The following is a 21,340-nucleotide window of genomic DNA, read 5'->3' on the forward strand; positions in this document are numbered from 1 at the left end:
TTGCCATCTGCCCGGAACACTAAGCCCATTAAGGAAAATCTAAATCCTAACTAAATTTCTTGCCATCTTGTGGGATAGATGAAGCAACATTAAAACACAGTAAGAAATAAATCAGTAAAAGTGTATAGGGGACTAGATGATTTACGATTTAAGAGGCACATTTGTCACTTACATAATCAAACCTAATACACTGGATTATAGAAGAAACTGACAATGTGCCTTACACTTGCATATGTTTCCTATTTCTGTCACTTTGAGTAGATAATTACCAACCAAATTAATACTTACTATCGGAATTTAACAACTAGGTTCGGAAATTTACACAGAACGATGCAAGATAAATGACACCAAAATGGTAGGACCACTGGAGACTTTTGTCTATTTTCTAAATTAGCTGGCTCAACCACATATTCACTGAAGGAGGAGGGTGCCCAGAGAGAAAGATTTCTGTCAAGTTGATCACCAGTATTTTATAATTAACTGTTTTGTGCACTTTGCATAATAAGAAACATGAGTTGGAGAGCCCAGTAGATTATTTTATGCTCCAGTGTTGAACTACCAGTAAAAGCCAACTACTGTACACTTTCAGTGCTGCTCACAACTATTTTGCTTTGAATGCGTGTTTGTCTTGTCTGAACTATTGATTATCTGAATAGCTCTTTGTCGCAGAGCTATCAGAAAAGACAAGGATGCTCTTCTGAAGAATTTTAGCATTTAATCAAAACAGTAAGGCACTTTTAGAGAAGGATTATAAACACGAGGTTACATCTCAGCATAATATATGAGACTCTTCAATTCATTAGCATGCCAGTGTGACAGTTTTATTCTTCTCGCACCAGCTTAATGGAAAATTTGTGCATTTTGTTTAAAACAAACCTCCTGCAACTATGATATTTGCTAGCTTTCATAGTTGTGGAAAGACTTGGAAAAAAACAGCATTATCATATTCTACTTATAGAAGTATTATTATAGTTGTTTTATTATTATTTTATTACCTTGTCCTTCATCTCCAAAAGCACCCCCAGTGACTTCCAAATTAAAACAAAGGTAATTTTAAACTCCTTACAACAATTATTATTTAGTATTTTTATAGCGTTTATGTGGGAAGCTAAAATATGATTTTAATAATAATAATAATAATAATAATAATAATAATAATAATAAACTGGTGTCCTTTCACATGGAGTAAATGACAGAGCAGGACCAGGAAATACAACAAAGAGTTTTTTTTCAGGTTTACCATGCAAGACCATAACCCAGTCAGTAAGTGAGCTTGAAAGTTTAAAATAGCTGAAGCTTTTGCGCAGATACAAAACGTGAAAATGGAATAAGCTACAAAGAGATTGTATACTCTAAGGAAGAAAAGTATTAAATATTGTTATCACCCCATTCCCCAGTTTAATACAAGCCCAAGTTAAATTTGTAGTGGATCAACAACTAAATACAAAATACTGACAGACAAAATAATCAAATCTGCTTTAAACGGCATCCCTAGGTTGGATCCAGGGAAAAGCAGAGGCTGGCAGAAGCTGACTTACCTACCCCGCTCCATCCCCCCACAGTTCCTTCCATGAGCAGAAAGCAGCTCTGGAACCAACCCATGGACAACTAACAGGTTACCAACACATATATAAGCAAGCAGTTTAGCCTACTCCAAGACTCCGTTGAAATGCACTAGGCACAGAACACAATCAACAGTTCAGAAACTAATTTGGATTTTTCAAAATGCTATTCAAAACCAATTTCAGGCTGTAATAATGGCTACAATATATTGCAAGTAATGCAACGAATGACTGATTAGGCCAACTAAATCAGTCTGTGTTTACTGCGAAATTTCTGGCATACATTTAAATATTAATAAACTAGAATAGTTTGCAGACTGTGTGGAACAAGCTCTTTCAGTATGACTTTGTGATAATGTTCATATGAAGTTGGTATTGTTTTGTGAAGCCTGAACCAAGAAATTGGGAGAAATAAAACAGGGAGCACAAAAGTCTATAACCAGTAAAACTTAATGCATCATCAGGAACATACCCCCCCCAAAAAAAACAACATCAAATTAAAGGAACCTGTACACTTTCCTAGCTGAGCTCAACTTGCCTCTCAATTCCCATAGATGATATTTGCATACAACAATAATTCAACAGGCCACCATATTTTACCAGCATTTTAATGCAGCCTTGTATTTAACTCTTTGTCTGGTAGCTACTGGCAACTTGGAATTCCATGCTGACTGCACCATTTTTGGCCACTTGGTAGAATGCAATATTTTAGTAACCTGCTCAGCGGCTAGCAGCACACATCTCCATGCTCCTCACCTCTTACTAGATTAGTAAATAATTTTGTAGGTGAGTAATTTTTATTAATGCTTTTAACAATCATGCTTTTCCAGTGTAGCAGATCTTTCCCATCATCAGTGGTAGCCAACATGATGCCCTCCAGGCAGGCCTGTGCAGAGTGAGGGGCAGTCAGGTCTTGGAGGGCTAAACCGGCCGGCAGGCCCCACCAGGGACCAGATGCATTTTTGTTTGAGTTTATCTCTTTATTCTGACAATATGGCCGCCCTGGGCCTCAGACAAGTAACACAAGGGGCTGCCTCCAGGTACTGTTTGGACTACAACTTCCATTATCCCTGGTCATTTGACGCCATGACTGGGGCAGATGCAAACTGGAGTCCAACAACAGCTGAAACTACTCCTATCTTTCACTGTCATCAGGTACAGAATACTTGTTTCACTTCTTAAATAGCAAACTGATACCCTTGTGTTCATGCCCTCCTTTATTCAGTCCAAAGCATCCCTTTGCAGAGTTGCTGACACAAAGTATTGACCCAAGTTATCTTCTTTAAGATAAACTTCAATTACAGCAGCTACGGCAAAGATGCAAGTCCCTAATATGCAAGCAGAAAGAGCTTAAATGTGTGCATTTAATAAAGAGCAATACTTCCTTTGTGCTCCATGGGGAACTGTGCTGGATGCTCCAGAGTAGACCAGGGTTCCAGAGTGGAGCCAACCCCTCTTGCAAGCATGGCTTGCATTCAGCACTAAAATTAAACTGTGTCAGGGACATGCCCTTCCATCTCTTTGGTCCCATTCCCGAAGAAAAGCAATGTAAGACATTCAAAACTGTATGGTCTGTATTGTAAGGATAAAGAAAAAGGCCTGGACAACAAAATAAATATTGGGTGGATTTCTCCTCAAAAACCTCAGCAGAAGAGATGCAACTCTATTCCTTTGCATCTCCAACTGTCCCTGAACTACTGCACTCCTAAAAGCTATCCCTTGCTGGATGAACAACTTGTCGCATTAGAATGTAATTTAAGTTTATGAGAAAAGAAATACTGTATAAGCATTACTCATCCTTGGTTTCTTACAAGATACTTACCTTTTCCTTTTTAAAAACTAAACTTTGTTTTTAAGGCTACTGCTTCTTTGAATTGGTATCCTTAACCCCATGAGGACTTCAAAGGAAAGAGCCGAGAACTGCAATCCCTGAAGTGATTCATGCTACTTTCTGAATCTCTCGTAGTTTTACCCCCTGGAGATTTTATTTTTTAAAACTTGGGACAAGCTTGTTATTTCTACACACACAACACACAATCTGAATTAGAACAAGATGTAAAAAATACCATGTGAACCTGTGTAGGATCTTATATATACCAAAGAGGGAAAAGATACCCCCCCCCCAAAAAAAGGCCAGGGAATGGGAGGGAAAACAAAGTAATGCTTTTCAAATCAGAGCTCATCTCACATACTATCACTGCCTCAACTGCAATCCCTGTAATACTGCAGAAATTTACTGAAGGGGAAAATGACATTTTCTTTTAGTATTATGATGCTAAATTGCAGCTGCCTGAATAATAAAAAGAGTACCTTCTACAGGTGAAACAGTGATGCAATCCAAAATTGTACTTGATTCTCTGGAAGGGCCTATCTTTAATATTTTTTTATTTTTAACAAGAAGTGCTTAAAACAGGTTTATAAGTTAAATAACTACATGCTAAGCAATTTTATTATCAATGGGTGGTATCCAATGGGAGTCAAACTCAGAGCTTGTCTATTCAAAGTATTACTAACGTATATCACCCATAATGGTAAACTGCAATTAACTGGTGAGCATTCAAGAAAAAATCTAAATTTTTCCTTCTTGGTTTTTCAGCATCACTTTTCCAAAACTTAGGGACAACATCCATATTTGATTGGGGTTATAAAATACTTACAAAGCCAATTTGTTCTCTACAATGCCTACAACATACACAAAAAGCTATCATGCTCAGGACTTGAAGACGACCAGGTAGATAAACAACTAGCAGAAAAAGGATTGCATATAAAAAGGGAGAGGATTAACAGTTTTTCAAGCCTACAGTTTGCCGCTCATTATCACACAGCTATCTCAACCACTGGAATGTGACATCTAGCTCTAGCAACAACTGAACAACTGAGATACAGACAATAATACCAAACTGCATAGATGTGATCAAATTGTGCACTAACCTGCAGACACGGGCAGGAAAATACAGCTTCTGCCAAGATCGACAGAGATATCTGGAGTGGTCGATTACACGGATCCAGTCTAGCTCGTCCATGGACACCTCAATATAATAGGAGTAAGACCTTTGAACAGCAAATTAATTAATTGAAACACTGAGATTATCAATGCACCATCTTTATACAGTATACCTTATGTATCCTAGTGAATGACTATGTTAAGGTCACATGAACTTCACTACACAACATAAAGCCAAATATTCAATAAATTACACCTTTAGTGGCAATATAACAAAGTATTAGCTTTTAATGTAACCAAGTCTACAGCTCTTACACATATTTGCATGACAGGTACATCTCAAAACTGAAATATAATTGCATGCTAAAAATACTTTGAGATCTTTTTAATGGCAAAATTCACAATCGCAACAAAATGAAGTAGTCTTCCTTCAGACATGATGGAACATTAAATGCAGACATTTAACACACCTAAAGTCATAAAAAAGTAATTTGTATTCCTACTGCATAGGCTAAATTTAAACCTGAACCACAGTAGTCATTCCTGCTACATCAGCAAGGCAGCTTAGGAAAGATTTAGCAGACTATAAACATCAGCACAGAATAAAGGGAGACTGAAAAGGGAAGTTTATTTTGTGTTATATACTATTTTCCATCAGTTTTTGGTCAACAACTCTCAACTCTATTACACCTCCTATTTTAATCCACTATATTATATACATCTCTCTGCTATCTTATTTTACAAATTAATCATTCTGCTCTATTAGAAGCTTGCAATTTGCAACAGTATCCTTGTTTTTCTTATACTAGATGCTGCTATTACTATTAATATGTGTCATTCACCAAATCCTATTGCCCACAGGGTTAGGCTGTAGGATTTGGTCAGTGGGCTTACCGTATTTTTCGCTCTATAAGATGCACCAGACCATAAGACACATCCAGTTTTTGGAGGAGGAAAACAAGAAAAAAAATATTCTGAATCCCAGAAGCCAGAACAGCAAGAGGGATCCTTGCTTTCGCTGTGCAGCGATCCCTCTTGCTGTTCTGGCTTCTGGGATAGCCGCGCAAAGCCTCTTCGGGGCGGGGGGCTCCCGCTGCCCTGAGGAGGCTTCGCACGGCTATCCAGAACAGCAAGAGGGATCGCTGCACAGTGAAAGCAAGGATCCCTCTTGCTGTTCTGGCTTCTGGGATAGCTGCGCAGCCTGCAATCGCTCCATAAGACGCACACACATTTTCCCTTACTTTTTAGGAGGGAAAAAGTGCACCTTATAGAGCGAAAAATACGGTAATTATCACGTCATGGGCGACTTTAACAACTCAAGTTGCTCTGCTCTGCAACTTGAGAACATCTCTGTCAAAAGCAATTAGCTTCCCTGCAAGGAGCTGATCCCAGCCGGCTGTGCATTTGGTGCCAAATTTAAGAGACACTGAATATAAACTCCGCTTGCCTAAAAATAATTGGGACCATAATTAAATGCTTTCCATTCTTCCTTTGCAATCACAGCTTTGCCTGCCCTAGACATCTGAAATCATACATGACATCAGGTGAAGGGTGGTAGGTGTGGCTTGCGGGGGGGGGGGCAGGACAATCTCAGAAGGCCAAATAAAGACTCCCTGGGAGGCCTAATTAGGTCTGCAAACTAGAGGTTCCCCAGTGCTTTGTTAAAGTAATTATATTTATGTATAGATTTGATCCTGCAGTAGCCTAAGAAAAGGCATGGTTGGTAAACTGAGTATGACTTGGAACTCACCTGCTATCACGATCCCATAGCAGTATACGTATATGATTAATTATCGATGGCTGACCCAATTTAATTTCAATACCAGAACGGCAATCATCATCAATGGGGTGTCGGGAAAATCCATGATCCAAATCATAATTCTGTGTGTCTCCATCTAACAAAGCAGATTTCAATTCCCCTTTCACTACCTGGGCTCCATATTTCATAGTGGCAATGTTCTCACCTGGTACTGGAAGAATGGGAATAAAAATGATGTTTTAAAATTATGCTCTTCTTGCACATTATGCTATTTATAAAAATGTGGAAACAAATGATATTAAAAAGTCATGCAAAAAACAGAAGGTATCTAAAAGGCTGACATTATGAAGTGTCTAGTGACTGGTTAAAGCCACTACCCTGTCATTAAGAAGATAAGGTGAACCTTGCTGGGTCAGGTCAGTGGTCCATTCAGTCCAGGATCCTATTCTCACATTGGCCAGCCAGATGCCTATGGGAACCCTACAAGAAGGACCCCCTATGTGTATATGTGTGTGTAGAGATTTGCTTATTTTCACCAAAACAACAATTCAACATAAGGTACTTATGATTAACTCACATTGGAAGCAATAAAATGGGACACAGTCAGGAATATCACATGTCCCATTAATTTTAAGTGGACTTGGTCATAGCTAATTTCTACTGGACTGTGTCCACAGTATTCAAAAATATTTCTATTACTGGTAAACTTTATATTTATATAAGATGCACAAAATACTAATTCCCAGGAAAACATCATTTAAAAAGTGGCTCAAGAGTACCACTGCAGATTTGTAGCCTCCTCGTCACAGTCAGTTTAGAGGAGGGCAGTAGGGAAGGCATTAATTTATTATGACTTGTAACTGTCTAAATTTAAGGAGGTGCAATATTTCTGATATATTCAGGAGAGAATGAATTTTAGGGATCATTTGAGACAAGTGTGTTTTTAAGCAAGTAACCAAAGTTTCCACCAGCAGAAGGACACTCACACTACTGCTATTTCCCCTCGTCTCCTCCCTCTTGCCAACTTCTTGTGTGCCTGTTCAGCAGTGCCTCCAGAACAGGGTATACTGTGTCATGAGGATGGGTTACAACATGAGTGAAGAAACACTCAAAACCGAGTATGAACAATGTTTCCCTCCCTACTCCATGGCACAAGCCACACTGTTCACCAACACCCCCAACTTCTGGAGAGACAAAGAAAAATATTGGTTGCACAGGTGGTCTTCTACTCTTGCAACCTTTGAATACAACACAGTGTTTTGCCATTCAATCAATTTGCTGTAAACAAAGTAACCTTATACAACCTTGTGAACACTTGTATAGCCTTGTATTTCTGTTAGTAAACATTTACTCAGCATCAATAGTTAGCTAAGGAAGTTTTTAATTATAAGAAAACATATAGTGTCATTTCCCTGGAAATATGGAGGCTTACTTAACATGCCCCTATAGTTGAGGTCCATATCCCGACTTTCAGATCGAACTTTAATAGCATCCAAAATGGCATCAGGCGACAGCAATCCAGAAGGCCTTACAACATTTAAGAGCTCTGTCAAACTCATCAGTGGCAAGCGCACTGCCTGCATGATTTCTGCATGATTTTCCTTCGGGTTGTGTTTACACCAGTTCATCAAAGCTTGGAAAATATCCTTCTCAGGTGCTGCAAATGAATCCCTCAGTACAATACTGAGAAGAGCTGGCTAAGAAACAAGGAAAGATTAATGTAAATACAATTTGAAAACCAAACACAGCTGGACTCCCTGGCACCCCACAGTTCACATACATGAGTGGCCACTGGAGCCACCTTTCATCACAAGTTTGCTTATCACAAACCTTACTTTTATTTACCATAGAAACTATTATTGTCCACAATAAAATTCTGATCCTAGGGTAGTTTACAAAAGGTTAACTAAAACAACCCATAAAATACAGCTAGCATTATAAAGCCCAATAAGTAAAAAATCAAAGATCATTACAATATTAAATACAACATTAATTCCCCCACACTTTAAATAATCTGATCAATTCCACCAAAGGCCCAGGTCAACAAATGTGTCTTAAACTGGAGCCAGAAGCCCAATAATATAGTGGGTATCAATGCCTTCAGAGGGAGAGAATCGTACATGGCAGGGTCCCACTACATGAAGACCCTATCCCATGCCTTCACAAAGCGACCCATACCCACCAGCCACAGATCTAGGTCCAGATGGCACAAGATATGATTGAAGAAACTTCTCACAAGTATGTGGGAAGAGGAGAGGGTAGGGGAAGCACACAACATCTTTCTCAACAATTCAGGAAAGCTAATATTATTTATTGACTAGTATTCACCATTCTTTACTCATATCTGATATATAACTTATATGGTATGGGTACAACTTCGCAGCCAAAGATGTAGACTTATGATCAAAGTTTCCCCACTTAAAAAATCAGCAAATTCTAAATAATGCAGTGTGGTAATATTTGTAATCTGCCTAAAAGGTAGAGCCTACCCTATATATACAGTAAGCCCACAACTTATGTGTATTTATCTGGTGTGCATTCAGCTTTGTGTGCTTGCAAAATAAAAATTACAAATTAAAAAGAGGGTTGAAAGGGAGCAGATATTGGGAAGGAAAAAAGACTTTCACAATCCCACCTACCATTGAATGCAATGTGTTTTGACTATATGTGATTTTGGCTTTAGGAATGATCCCTGAAATATAACCCCTGTGAAGTTTGCAGACTTACTGTGCCCTAATTTAGACAGAACCACAAACACCAAAAATGTAAGAGTAAAGTGCAATGGTATCAAAAGCAGAGAACAGAAGAAGAGAATACTAGCACATTTTCTTATCTTCTGGGCACCTTCAGTATCAGGTGTATGAAATGTCTCTTTAAACAGATGAAACTACATTTGAAGATGCTTGTTTCCTATACTAAACAATATATTCAAAGTTATCTCCTAAGAGAGTGTTAGGCTGTGTTCAAAGAATCAACAATATAGCATCATCTTCAGAACAGCTTCAAAACAGCTTCAGTCTTTTACTACATGTTAAAAATCAAAGTTTGAGTGCTAAACCTTAGCCACCTTACAAGGATGCAGAATGACTTACAAACCTACATGATATTAATTATTAACCCGTCTCCTTGGGCTTCTGGTTTAATTTTCGGTAACATATTGATTCTTTACTGGCATCTTTTCTGATCTAATCATGTCTTTTGTATAATTGACTTTTCCATTAAGAACAGGTTGTAAGAATCACTGCACTGCATCTAATTCTGTTACCACAGTGGATTTCTCAATTTTATCTCTCCTCTTTTTACAATATATATATTAAGGCTAGGCAGCATTATAAACAGTGATATTATACCAGTAAGCAAAGAATAACCAACTGCTGATTACCAACTTTACCTTTATTTATCATGGAGACAATTATGTTAATAATTAAATTTCCAGGAGGGGGCAGAAATTCTCTTACAGTGGAAGTTATTGTGTGTCCCAGAGGTTTCATTCAATATAAAGGTAGCTTGCTTCCAGCCCCCAAAGTCTGCTTTGTTCTTCTCCTCCAGATGTTATTGGACTGCAACCCCCATAATCATTTACCATTTGCCATGCTGTCTGGGGCTGATGGGAGTTGTAGTCCAGTAACATATGCAGGGCACCATGTTGTCTACCACTGACACAGTATAGCAACTCTACCTCCCAAACATGAGAGCTATTTTCAGGTATTGTCTTCATGTTTTCAAAAACAGTTCTGTGAAGGGGACAGAGTGGTTGAGGCATAGTGACAGCACCATGGCACAGCCCAAACAGTTGTGGTGCTCCCCAGGGGGAAGACTGACATTTATGTGGTAGAGAAAGGAGCGTACACAGGAAAAGGTATTCACAAGCAGTGAAGAATCCCCATGAACTCCAATTGGAAGCCCACAGGAAGATCACAAAAAAAAAAATGGTGGAAGTACAGCTCTCTCCCCTCTGATCTGAGTCTTGGTACTATCCCAAAGAACTCCAACCAAGCTTCATCCAAGATATATAGAAAATGGAAAAATAACTACACATGGAATAGAACATTGCACTCCATGAATACTGGAATGATTTTCGGGTCCTATTTCCAAAAACATTCACACAAACATAAAGAATAAAATTGGGACTGTTATTTTTTAACTGAAAGCTTAAAAAACTGATACATACCTTAGAAAGTGACAGAAAACCTTCACTGGAGAGCACCTCTTGAGCATTTCTGTCCATAAACATGCAGCACATACATGTAAGCTTGGGAAGCAAATACAGACTAGCAACATCGTAAGTCATGCAAACGTTCTGAATGTTAAGGATGGTGCAAAGATACTCAGAGGTGGAATCTTCCAGTTCTGGAAATCCGTATTTATGTGCTAAACTCAGGAAGTCTAATAGGACCTCCTCCTTCTCATCTCTTAATGTGGCACGGCCTGTGTAAATATATTTTAACAACATTGTAAAGGCCTCTGCAGTGGTGTCTTGGAGAGGGATTTCTGCTTCAGGCTGAGATTCACGCATTCCACCATATAATAATGCTCTGTACAAGGGGAGAAAGAAACAATGTAAAAAAAACAACAACTTGTATTTTGGTAAGAGAGACCTTAAGTAAGACTTGAAGCATATATTGTAGAATATGGCAAACACAACTGTCAATAATTTCATTTGAAAGTTAAATCTATGCAATTGAATGAAAATTATAGTTGGTCCTTAAAGTTAGAAACTATGACCTTAGCTTTGAATTTGAGGACTTGCTATTAGGTATTAGAACAAACATTCAAGAACTAAACTGAAATTTACTTACAACGGATTATCAGAAGCAACTGCACAAAAGGAAGTGAACAAATTGTTTCATTCAACACATGAAACAGAGTGTCTGGTAAAACATCAAATGGAAGGTACAGTATCTACCATATTTACCATGATGTTCTTGGGAGTCAATAACATTATACTATCAGCACTGCTTTCCTGAACTTTACCCATAGAAATCAGTTGGTCACTCATTTTATATCATTTTGATAAGGGTAGCAGTATACTGAAAACCGAACAGGTAAACAGAGTATGCTGTTGTATTCTATTTTACATCATCACACATATGATTATGTGGAGGAAGAGAGAAGGTAGAGCTTATTTTCTTCTAAGCTACATATTCTGAGATTACTGTAATCAACCACCAACAGTATATTTGGGAGGGAGATTCAAACTCTAAATATTTTCAAAAACCAACTGAAAGCAGAGAGAGTCTATCAGACCTCTTAACTGCTGCCAATCAATAGTAAGCGTCTGATAGGTAAAGGTAAAGATACCCCTGCCCGTATGGGCCAGTCTTGCCAGACTCTAGGGTTGTGCGCTCATCTCATTCTATAGGCCGGGAGCCAGCGTTGTCCGCAGACACTTCCGGGTCACGTGGCCAGCGTGACAAGCTGCATCTGGCGAGCCAGCGCAGCACACGGAACGCCGTTTACCTTCCCGCTGGTAAGCGGTCCCTATTTATCTACTTGCACCCGGAGGTGCTTTCGAACTGCTAGGTTGGCAGGCGCTGGGACCGAACGACGGGAGCGCACCCCGCTGCGGGGATTCGAACCGCCGACCATGCGATCGGCAAGTCCTAGGCGCTGAGGTTTTACCCACAGCGCCACCCACGTCCCCTAAGCGTCTGATATGTGCCAACAAAGCTGATCTTACGGTTTGGCCAAGTCCGTGTAGAAGAGGCAGTTATTCAGGTAACGCTCTGCCATTCCACTATCATCAGAAAACATCAGCTGAAATCAACCTTAAGAACTATATCTGCTCAAATACACACACAAAAAGAAATATTGGGTGCTACCCAGCTGTGGCTGCCCATGAGCAGAACAGACTTCTACTCACACAGTGGTATGGGGAAACACTCCAGCGTGGATTTGGTGAGTGTATGGCATCTGCAATATGGAGAGGGAGGAGAGGAAGCAGAAGTCTGCTTGTGGAACACTGGATTTCATCCAACGTAAATTTCTTTTTTAGATAACCTTACTATGAGATTTTAGATCTTTCTAAAAATAGATAATGAATAGAAATTTGTCTGGGATTTTATCAGGGCCCTAACCATAAACTATGGTTAAGGCAATCACACCTACCCAAAAGGAGAATAGATTAAGGTTCAGTAAGAAAATTTCAAATTGCTTGCCTAAATTTCATCTACCACCAGGCAGAACACAAAGCAAATGTTGGGAGGTGGAGTGGGTTGAAAGGAAGACAGAGTTGTTTTTCACAACCGTAGGAGAAAGCATAAAACTCTATTTCAAAAGATAAGCAAGGAACAAATAAAATGTGAAATCTCAATTCCAACAACATAATTCTATCTCACGTTGTATGAAATGTAAATACACACATTTTACCACACTTCACAGTAACAATGTTTCCTGGGGGAAAGCATGTATAGTGTGTGAACATCCTGAATTTTAGGTCTTTAACAACCAACATCCATTCTGGATACCTATGCAGTGAAGGTCAAGATATGACAGCATAATATAAGTATTGTCTCACAGTTAAAAACGGTGTACCATAATAGGTGTTCAGAAAGCTCCCATGCACTGAGCAGATGAAATCAGTTTACTTTTAGTAGTTTCTATTTTATCTTGCTTAACCAGAAGCTCTAAGTATATCTGATAAGAAGTTATACCTCACCTGAAATATTGGCACCTCGCTGCCAGAATCACTCTGTGTGCAGGAAAACGTTTCTTTTCCACTATAAAGGTAACATCACTGTACTCCTCCCCATTCATCAGAACACCAACATGATCGGACAGAATGTGAACATGGTCTATTTCACCTACTGCTGTGTAAGGACGGAGTGGATGGCTGTTGCTCATCTTGCAGGAGGGTGATATATCCTACACCTATAAAAATAAAGCATAAATAATATGAAAGAGGGACTCTCCTCTAAAAGTTATTTTAAAGTTAAGTGATGTACATGGAACCATCCTTTCATCAACTGATTGATACAAACACTGTTTGGCTACAAGAAAGTCCCAGGTTTAATGAAAGCAGATGTCAGAATGTAACACTGCCAATCTAACTGCTCCAAATAAACAAGCCCTTATAAAGCAAATTAGAAGAAAATCATTATGTTGTAGGGTTTCCACACAGTCAGCCAACTCACTAATTATAATGCTCTGTACAAGTTAAAATTGATTCTGTAACCAGGGTAGATCAATTAGGAACCATATAGCAGTGCTCAAATTAAATATTGAAATCTACACCAAGAGTTTTCATCCATAATTAGCAAGAATATTAGTATTTATGACCTATTCTCACAGGAGCATGATTAACTCTCCAAAACTGAGATCACAGTGATTTTCAATTATTAATATAGGAAGCCTTTTCAACGAATCATGTTTTATAAGACAGATATACTATTAAGTCCTTGAAATGCTCTCCCGGGAAAGTATCAATGCCCAGTGTGCTTTCAGACTGAAGAAGCTTTTGTGGAAAGATAAACCTTCTGCTCTTTACTTGCAAAGCCTAAAAGACTTCTCAAGGGGAGACATGGCATTTGCAAAACATATGCTTTAGCTACTTCGCTCAGTTCATGATACCCACACGGTGCATAATTTGAAGCTGCTTTTATTTTTAGCACCCACTTTGGGGAGGATAGAGTACCATGCACATTTAAATAAATTATAAAGTTTCGGAACATCTAGAACAGCTATTTAAATATTTTTCTCTCACACCTTGTATTTCTTCATTACACAAAAATTGTGTGTATGAGAAAGCGAGTGAGTGAAAACAATAGATTTTAACTTTTTAATATGGCTTTTACTATATTGTACATGCAACTAGAGCCAATGCTCATGTGGAAGCTGAGGTTTCTGGCTACCCCTGCACTTGCAGGGGTAGAAACTGAAGACAAAACAGTAACAGGGGTTTTAAAAATACCAGGTGAAACCGTTTTCAGAAAAGTAATCTAAGTGATACAAAATATATCAAAGTCATTTTTAGAGTCAACTATTTCAAGAGCTACTGAAAAGCCAAACACACTTTGCCCTGTTCTCTTTGCAGCGATGCCAGTACTTGAGAGGTGAGCTCTACCCACTTCCAGACTCACTAGAGCCAAGAGTTCAACAGATGGTCGTTCATCTTTTAGCCACTTCTCAATCTGACTGTTGTTAAATCTGCCTTGCTATTTCTCAGAAACGACAAATGGCTCAGAATGCAACCACAGAATGTTCACTAGGATGAGCCACAGGGAAGCTGTCTTTCCTTTGAATTTAATCACACATATCTAAGTTGCTGGAGGAAAACTTGTGGCTCTTCAAATGTTGCTGGACTAAAACTCCCCATTTTTCCTCCCAACACTGGCCAGCTGACTAAGGTTGTTGAGAGCTGAAATCCAACAACACTTGGAGAACCACAGGTATCCCACCCCTACTTTTATATCTTCCTCAGGAGCCCAACTCTAGATCACAGGAGAGGGCTACCCAAGACAGGGTACTGGAAGACCTGCTCCCTGCTTTGCAGGCCTTTTTCCACCTGGCCTGGGAATGTGGGGCCTGGACTGATTCCAGCTGCAAAAGTTGAAGCTGCTGAACAGATTCTTCGGCTGAGGTGTTTGGGGGTTTTGCTGGCATTGGGGGGGGGCTGCTGCTGTTGGTTTTTTGTATCTTTATTTTAGATATTGATGTAATTTATGTGGAAATCATTCAGTTTGGTTGTGTATTTTTAATGTTTAATTGATTATGACTATTATGACTATTATTATTATTACTGTAATACCCTACCCATCTGGCTGGGTTTCCACAGCCACTCTGGGCGGCTTACAACATCTCTAAAAACATAATAAAAGCATCAAGCATGTTGTAGTTATGTATTTTTTCATTTCGTAAGCTGCCTTGAGCATGGTTTGAATTGTGGAAAGGCAGTATACAAATAAAACTATGTATGCATGTCTGTCCAAATGTGACAAAAGGACCGTGCAACTCCTCCCCTTCTACCTAAGAAGGCTGATGTCAAATTAACACTACACTTTTTCATAAGCCTTGGCTGCTTTTGGTAAGTTTTTCTGCTGTTTATTGCAGGAATTATTAGTTGGCTTTCATTCTGTTTTTGTTTAATGCATTTTTGTTGTTTTAATGTGTATATGTGAGTCACCTTTCCAAATTTCCTGGTTCAAAAGACAGAGTATAAGTTTTTAATAACTAAGAACCAGTGTTGCACAATGAATACCATGCTGGATGTGAACTGAGGAAGATCTGGATTTAAATTCCCACTCAAGGCATGAAGCAGATACCTTGATCCAGTTTATCTCCACCACTCAAACATGCATTCCTCCTCCCTAACTCACAGGTAGTTCTGAGGCTAAGATGAATAGCTCAGTGCAAAATACCTTGAGGTCCTTGGGAGAAGGAAAATATATAAACGTAAATTGAATTTTAAATACACATATATACAGAATAAAATTAAATCAGATTCATGTTGAGCTGTCCAAAGGTATTTGTGGAACAGAATTTGTGTCATGTCAGCAAGTAGGAACAGCAAATCTGTGTCAGCTGCAATGTGTAGGTGTGTCGTGCAAACACTCCCCACACTCCTGCCGAGGCTGGAAAGGGGTTAGTTTAACTGCCAGTTTGCTAGTAAAATTGAATTACGATAAAGGTAAAGGGACCCCTGACCATTGGTCCAGTCGTGACCGACTCTGGGGTTGTGGCGCTCATCTCGCTTTATTGGCCGAGGGAGCCGGCGTACAGTTTCTGGGTCATGTGGCCAGCATGACTAAGCCGCTTCTGGCGAACCAGAGCAGCCGGAGCGGTACCTATTTATCTACTTGCACTTTGACGTGCTTTCGAACTGCTAGGTTGGCAAGAGCAGGGACTGAGCAACGGGAGCTCACCCCGTCGCGGGGATTCGAACAGGCGACCTTCTGATCAGCAAGCCCTAGGCTCTGTGGTTTAACCCACAGCGCCACCCGCGTCCCTCTAAAATTGAAGTACTGGGTCGCAAAATGATGCATGTCTAAAAAGTGTGTCACCAACATGAAAAGTTTGGAAAGCTTTGACTTAGTGTAACTGAGGATTTTAAGTGTGTGCATGACTAAGGCAGGGTTGTTGTGGAGGAGCACGTCAGCAGCACTGGGCAGCTGCCCAAGGTCTCAGGAGGGCCCACCAGGACTACCTGATGCACTACTCAAGGATAGTGTAGCTGTCTGAGCAGGAGGGAGTTCCAGAGCTCCACAACTTGAGTTGGGAAAGCAATAGGGATCATTGTGGCTCCGGTCCCTAAGCATTTCCATGTGTCCTGGTCTGAAAAGCAGCTGATGAGTACCAGAGGCCAAAACAAAACTAAGTATTATAATCATAAGTGCAGAAAGTATTTTTTGCACTGAGTTAATCTCAATATTATAAAAAGGAGTGGCACCTTTGAAAGACTTCTGTCTGCTTTCATTTTCGTTTCTTTGACTCATTTTAGTTGCCAAGCCCTATTTGTCTGTTTCAGTCTATCAAGTTACTGCAAAAAGGAGAGTTTGTGCAGCATAGTGCCTAAAATAACTGAAGAAGTTCAAATCTACCTCCACCCTAACCTCACTTGTTGATTTTAAGCCTGTATCTGCCACCTGGAAAGAATCATGTTGATCTACCTTACAGAAGATATTAGGCCCAAAACATACCATGCAGGCAGTCCAAATGCAATTGTTAAGTTAAACCATAGGTACTTAACCTGGATTTATTATGTTGTTCAGCATTGTGAACAAAAAGGTCTATACAGGATTTCTTTGAGGATAAAATGAACAGAGAAAGAACCAATGAATACTGCTTTGAGTGTATAGCTATTTTTAAATGTCCATTTAGAGCTCAGGGTTATGAATGGGTCAGAAATTTTCAATTTATTTAATTTAAATATTTATAAACTACACTTTCATATACAATATCACAAAGGCAACATACAGACTAAAAGCACAATACAGAAAAACAAGAAAAAACATCAAATTGATGATAGTTTATACAGGGGGAGGGAGTGCTTGGTTTGTTTCTTCACGCAAGCCATTAAGCTTTACACAAGTTGTAAATCTAAATAAAAAAGTGCATGCAATGATAATTCTGTTATGGCAAAGAGTGCATATGCACTGTGTTCACATATGCATATGAAAAACTGTCATGACAGCTTGGATTCAAATGCAACAAAAGGAAGACAAGCAATTAAGAGATTCAAAATGGTAATTATGTAAATAACTCCTTTCAGAAACTATTATAATAATTAAATTATTACAAATCAGTCTTATACTTGGAAAACAAGAAACCTGTACAAATAACTGAAACAGATGCAAAGTAGATGCCACTAAATATACAACAGGAATACATGAAAGATGGCGTTCTAATGAAAATTACACAGGTGCTCTACAACTGGTAACTTTGGATCTATTTGTAAAATATCTGAGATTGTGGCTTTCAGAATTAAAATCTCTGCACAACCTGGAAAATGGAACACCACATTGTAAGTATCTACAATTTTCAAGATAGAAACACTGACAGGTGGAGGTAATGACAACAAAATTACAAATTCACTACTCTTATGTAGTTTCAATGCATCCAGACTGAAGCAATTTGTGCACAATTTGTAGTATAGTTACTTACAATGATCGTGTTGACACACCAAACCATAATTAAGCATTGTGTGGATGAGCTGGAACAAATTCAAGCATGTACTGTACTGCCTTCTTGGCCTCCTAATTTAGTTTCACTTTTACATCTTGGTTTGTCATTGCACTTCTAGACAGCTATAGAAAAAGCAGAAAGCCCTGCTCTATACTGAAGTTGGTAACAGAAGCAATAAGGAATCTGTGCAAGCAAAACACTAGTTTCAAAAAGTTTTATTTTTAAAAAAATTAAACCATCCTCCACCCAATGGGTTCCAATAAGCACAATTCAAAGTGTTGGTGCTGACTTTTAAAGCCCTAAACGGCCTCAGCCCTGTATACCCGAAGGAGTGTCTCCACCTCTGTCATTCAGCCAGGACACTGAAATCCAGCACCAAGGGCCTTCTGGCAGTTCCCTCACTGTGAGAAGTGAAGTTACAGGGAACGAGGCAGAGGGCCTTCTCGGTAGTGGTGCCCACCCTGTGGAACGCCCTCCCATCAGATGTCAAGGAGAAAAGTAAATCTACAACCTTTGGAAAGATTCCCTATATAGGGAAGTTTTCTAATGTTTAATGTTTTGTTACATTTTATATATGGCTGAGGCAACCCAGTCAGATGGATGGGGTACAAATAAAATAATAATAATAATTACTATTATTATTATTAACAAACACACAATATATCAAGACAGTACAGCATCTTCATACAAGTTATAGGACTGGGGAGCCAATGGTCCAAATCATCTCTCAGCTATGAGCACCACTTGGTTACCCTGGACCAGTCTCTCAGTCTAACTAAGCCTATCACACGGTGATGTTACAATGATAAAACAGAGAGGAGTAGGAACCATATATGCAGTCTTGAGCTCCTTGGAGGAAAAGTGGGATATAAATATAGCAAATAAAAATAAATTATATAAAACCAAAAGCTCAGCTGATTAAAATCGGCTTAACCTTATGCCAAAAAGATTGTAGCTAAGGTGCCAGTCAAACCTCCCTGAAGAGAGCATTCCAAAGTCCAGGTGCCACCACAGAAAAGGCTCTCCAGCAACTAGCACAGATACAATTCCCAACCCAAGAACAACACAGTTCTTGTGGTATTTTTCTTTTACTGTACTATTTTTTGTTGGGAGTCGCCCAGAGTGGCTGGGGCAACCCAGTCAGATGAGGGGCATACATATATATAATCATTATTATCATTATCATTACTTAGCACAAACTGCAAGGAGGGAAATGGGTCAAGGCTGCAATCCTACCCCCAGCTATGCCAGCAAGCCCTTCCTTGTCAAACCAGGGAGCCTACTGCTAATTTTTTGTCAGCACCCGAAGAAAGCAGCTAAGGGCAGCTAGGGCAGCTTGAACTGCACCCAATTTCTATTAAAAATAAAAAGTAAAGCTTTGGGCTTCAAAGACAGGAGTCCAGAGCATCCTCAGATAAGAGGCCTGCCTGTCCCTGTGAATACCCTCAAAATAATACCCACCACGCCTGAAGGGTCCAGGAAGACCTGCCCCGTATCCTGGGGGCGGGGAGGGCTGCAAGGTCAGGGGCAGCCCCGCCCCCATGCAACGCCAGGTGCGCCCACCCACCCACCGCCCATCTTGTCGCGAGGCCACCGTGGGCCGCGAGCGAAAGGCAGGCGGCGCGTCCACCGCCCACAATCCCGGCCTTACGTTTCTCTGCCTCTTTCCCCAACGACCCCAATAGAGAGAAACGCACCGAGACCCAGGGAAAGGGCAGGCTCCCACCCCGCCCCACTTCCCCAAGCACCGGACCGGTGGGGGGTGGGGCGGCGGGGAAGGGGAGGGAAACCGGGCCCCGCCCCTCAAGGGTCCCCACCCCGAGCGGGACGGCGCAGGGCGCAGGCAGCCCAGTCCAGTCCAGCCCCCTCATCCCTCCGCCACACTTACCGGGCTGGCGAGCTCGAGCGCGGCCCCCTCCCCCCTCCTACACCGGCTGTCGCGTCCGCGCGTCGGCCGGCGCGCTGACGTCACCTAGCAACGACGCTCCTGCCGGCCCTGCGCGCTGACGTCCATAGGAGAGCGCAGGAGTGCTTCAGCGAAATACTAAAATGGCTAGAAGGGTTGCGCTGGGATCCTCATACCCGGTTGGGCCAAGACACAAACTTACATGGAGATTCAGTTCTGGGAAAAGTGTATAAATGGTTTCCAAACACTTAATCTGTTTGCATTTATTTACTTATAGCTATGTGTTTTCCTGGGAGACTTTTTAAAAATAAAATAAAATAAAATAAGGATTTTATCAGAATCTTATAGCTATGAGTTTTCCTTGGATACTTTTTAAAAATAAATAAAATAAGGATTTTGTCAGAATGGCAGAGGCCAAAGAGCCTCTGCTCTACGGGGACCTGGCTTTAGGCACCAGAACAACTCTGCATTGCAAATATGTCTGCAAACATGGCATGAAGGTTGCCAGCACCAACCCGGCCTTGTGGGAATTCCTTGCAGATGATCGCAGTGCATGGAAACTGAGGTCAGGTCCTGTAGCCACAGCAGTGACCAGAGGAGGTACCGCTGGGAAGAGCACAGAAAGGACAAACGCTATGATGCCTCTGCAGCAGCAGAACCAGACACCTTCATTTCTCGTTTTGGCCACAGCCTGCTCTATAACTCTTAACAGTTAGCCTTCACCCATGAAAGCACACACTTCCATTGTCTCCTGAGACAGACACCTGCCAACCCTACATTAAAACACACACACAAAACACTGTCAGAAAGTGAATGTAGAAGCCAAAGCGGCTATGGACTTGGGCCTCTGCCATTCTGACAAAATTCTTATTAAATAGCCACAGGAAAACTTCTAGTTAAATCTTTATGGCCAAGAAAAGAGGCCCAGATGCCAAATATTCACTTGGGAGATTTAACAAAACAAGTGAGTTTTCTTATTAAATGGCAGAAGAGCCTGCTTCCAGAAATGTGTAACACGACAGATATGGAAAGGCCCTACTGTAGCCTAGGACCAAAGCCTAAAGGCTGAGAGATGTTATCATAGCTTTTGCTGACTATTCTATGAGGATCTAATGAGAGCAACAAGGACAAATATGAGGAAAAACAAGTTATGTTTTTACAAGTTCTGAGCACTGAAAAACCCTAAAAACATTCAAACCAGCAATTGAATTACTCACAGAAGCTGGTATAAAACACAAGCAGGGCACCCCTTTTTTCTAATCCTTGAAACTGATGGCATGCAAACCAGAGCTACCTCCCAAAAGGGCATGAGCATGACACACATATTTACTTTATTGAACCTGCCTATGCTGGGGGGAGGGGGAGGAAATCAAGGCAGGAGATACTGGTGACACTGGCCTGTGGGAAGACAGTCCCAGTAGCATCAACAAGAAGACGCTTGGGCACAAACATAGGAGCTAACTCTAAGGGGCCAAGACCCTTTTGGTCCCCCAAAATTTGGGCTGAGCCACCCCAGCCTCCACTGCAGCTGTTGCTGCTGCTGTGTGAAA

General features: G+C 40.4%; 1 protein-coding gene across 5 annotated transcripts in view; it reads right to left on the reverse strand.

Moving 5' to 3' along the window:
- BTBD9 (BTB domain containing 9) overlaps positions 1-21,340 on the reverse strand; it is a 182,521-nt gene that overhangs the window by 158,282 nt on the left and 2,899 nt on the right. For 2 of the 5 annotated variants that reach the window (XM_081186429.1, XM_081186431.1), the window contains exons 2-6: positions 12,924-13,135; positions 10,437-10,800; positions 7,698-7,962; positions 6,257-6,476; positions 4,494-4,613 (exon numbers count right to left, since the gene is read on the reverse strand). In XM_081186429.1, the coding sequence (XP_081042555.1) occupies positions 4,494-4,613; positions 6,257-6,476; positions 7,698-7,962; positions 10,437-10,800; positions 12,924-13,108 (1,154 nt within the window). In that variant the 5' untranslated portion in view covers positions 13,109-13,135. Of the gene's footprint in view, positions 1-4,493; positions 4,614-6,256; positions 6,477-7,697; positions 7,963-10,436; positions 10,801-12,923; positions 13,136-17,863; positions 18,007-18,173; positions 19,036-19,772; positions 19,879-21,340 lie in introns of those variants that run through there. The other 3 variants (XM_081186428.1, XM_081186427.1, XM_081186430.1) reach the window with 3 other exon arrangements.

This window comes from Podarcis bocagei (assembly GCF_964188305.1).
Source record: "Podarcis bocagei genome assembly, chromosome: 3".
In the NCBI taxonomy this organism is placed as follows: Eukaryota; Metazoa; Chordata; class Lepidosauria; order Squamata; family Lacertidae; genus Podarcis; species Podarcis bocagei.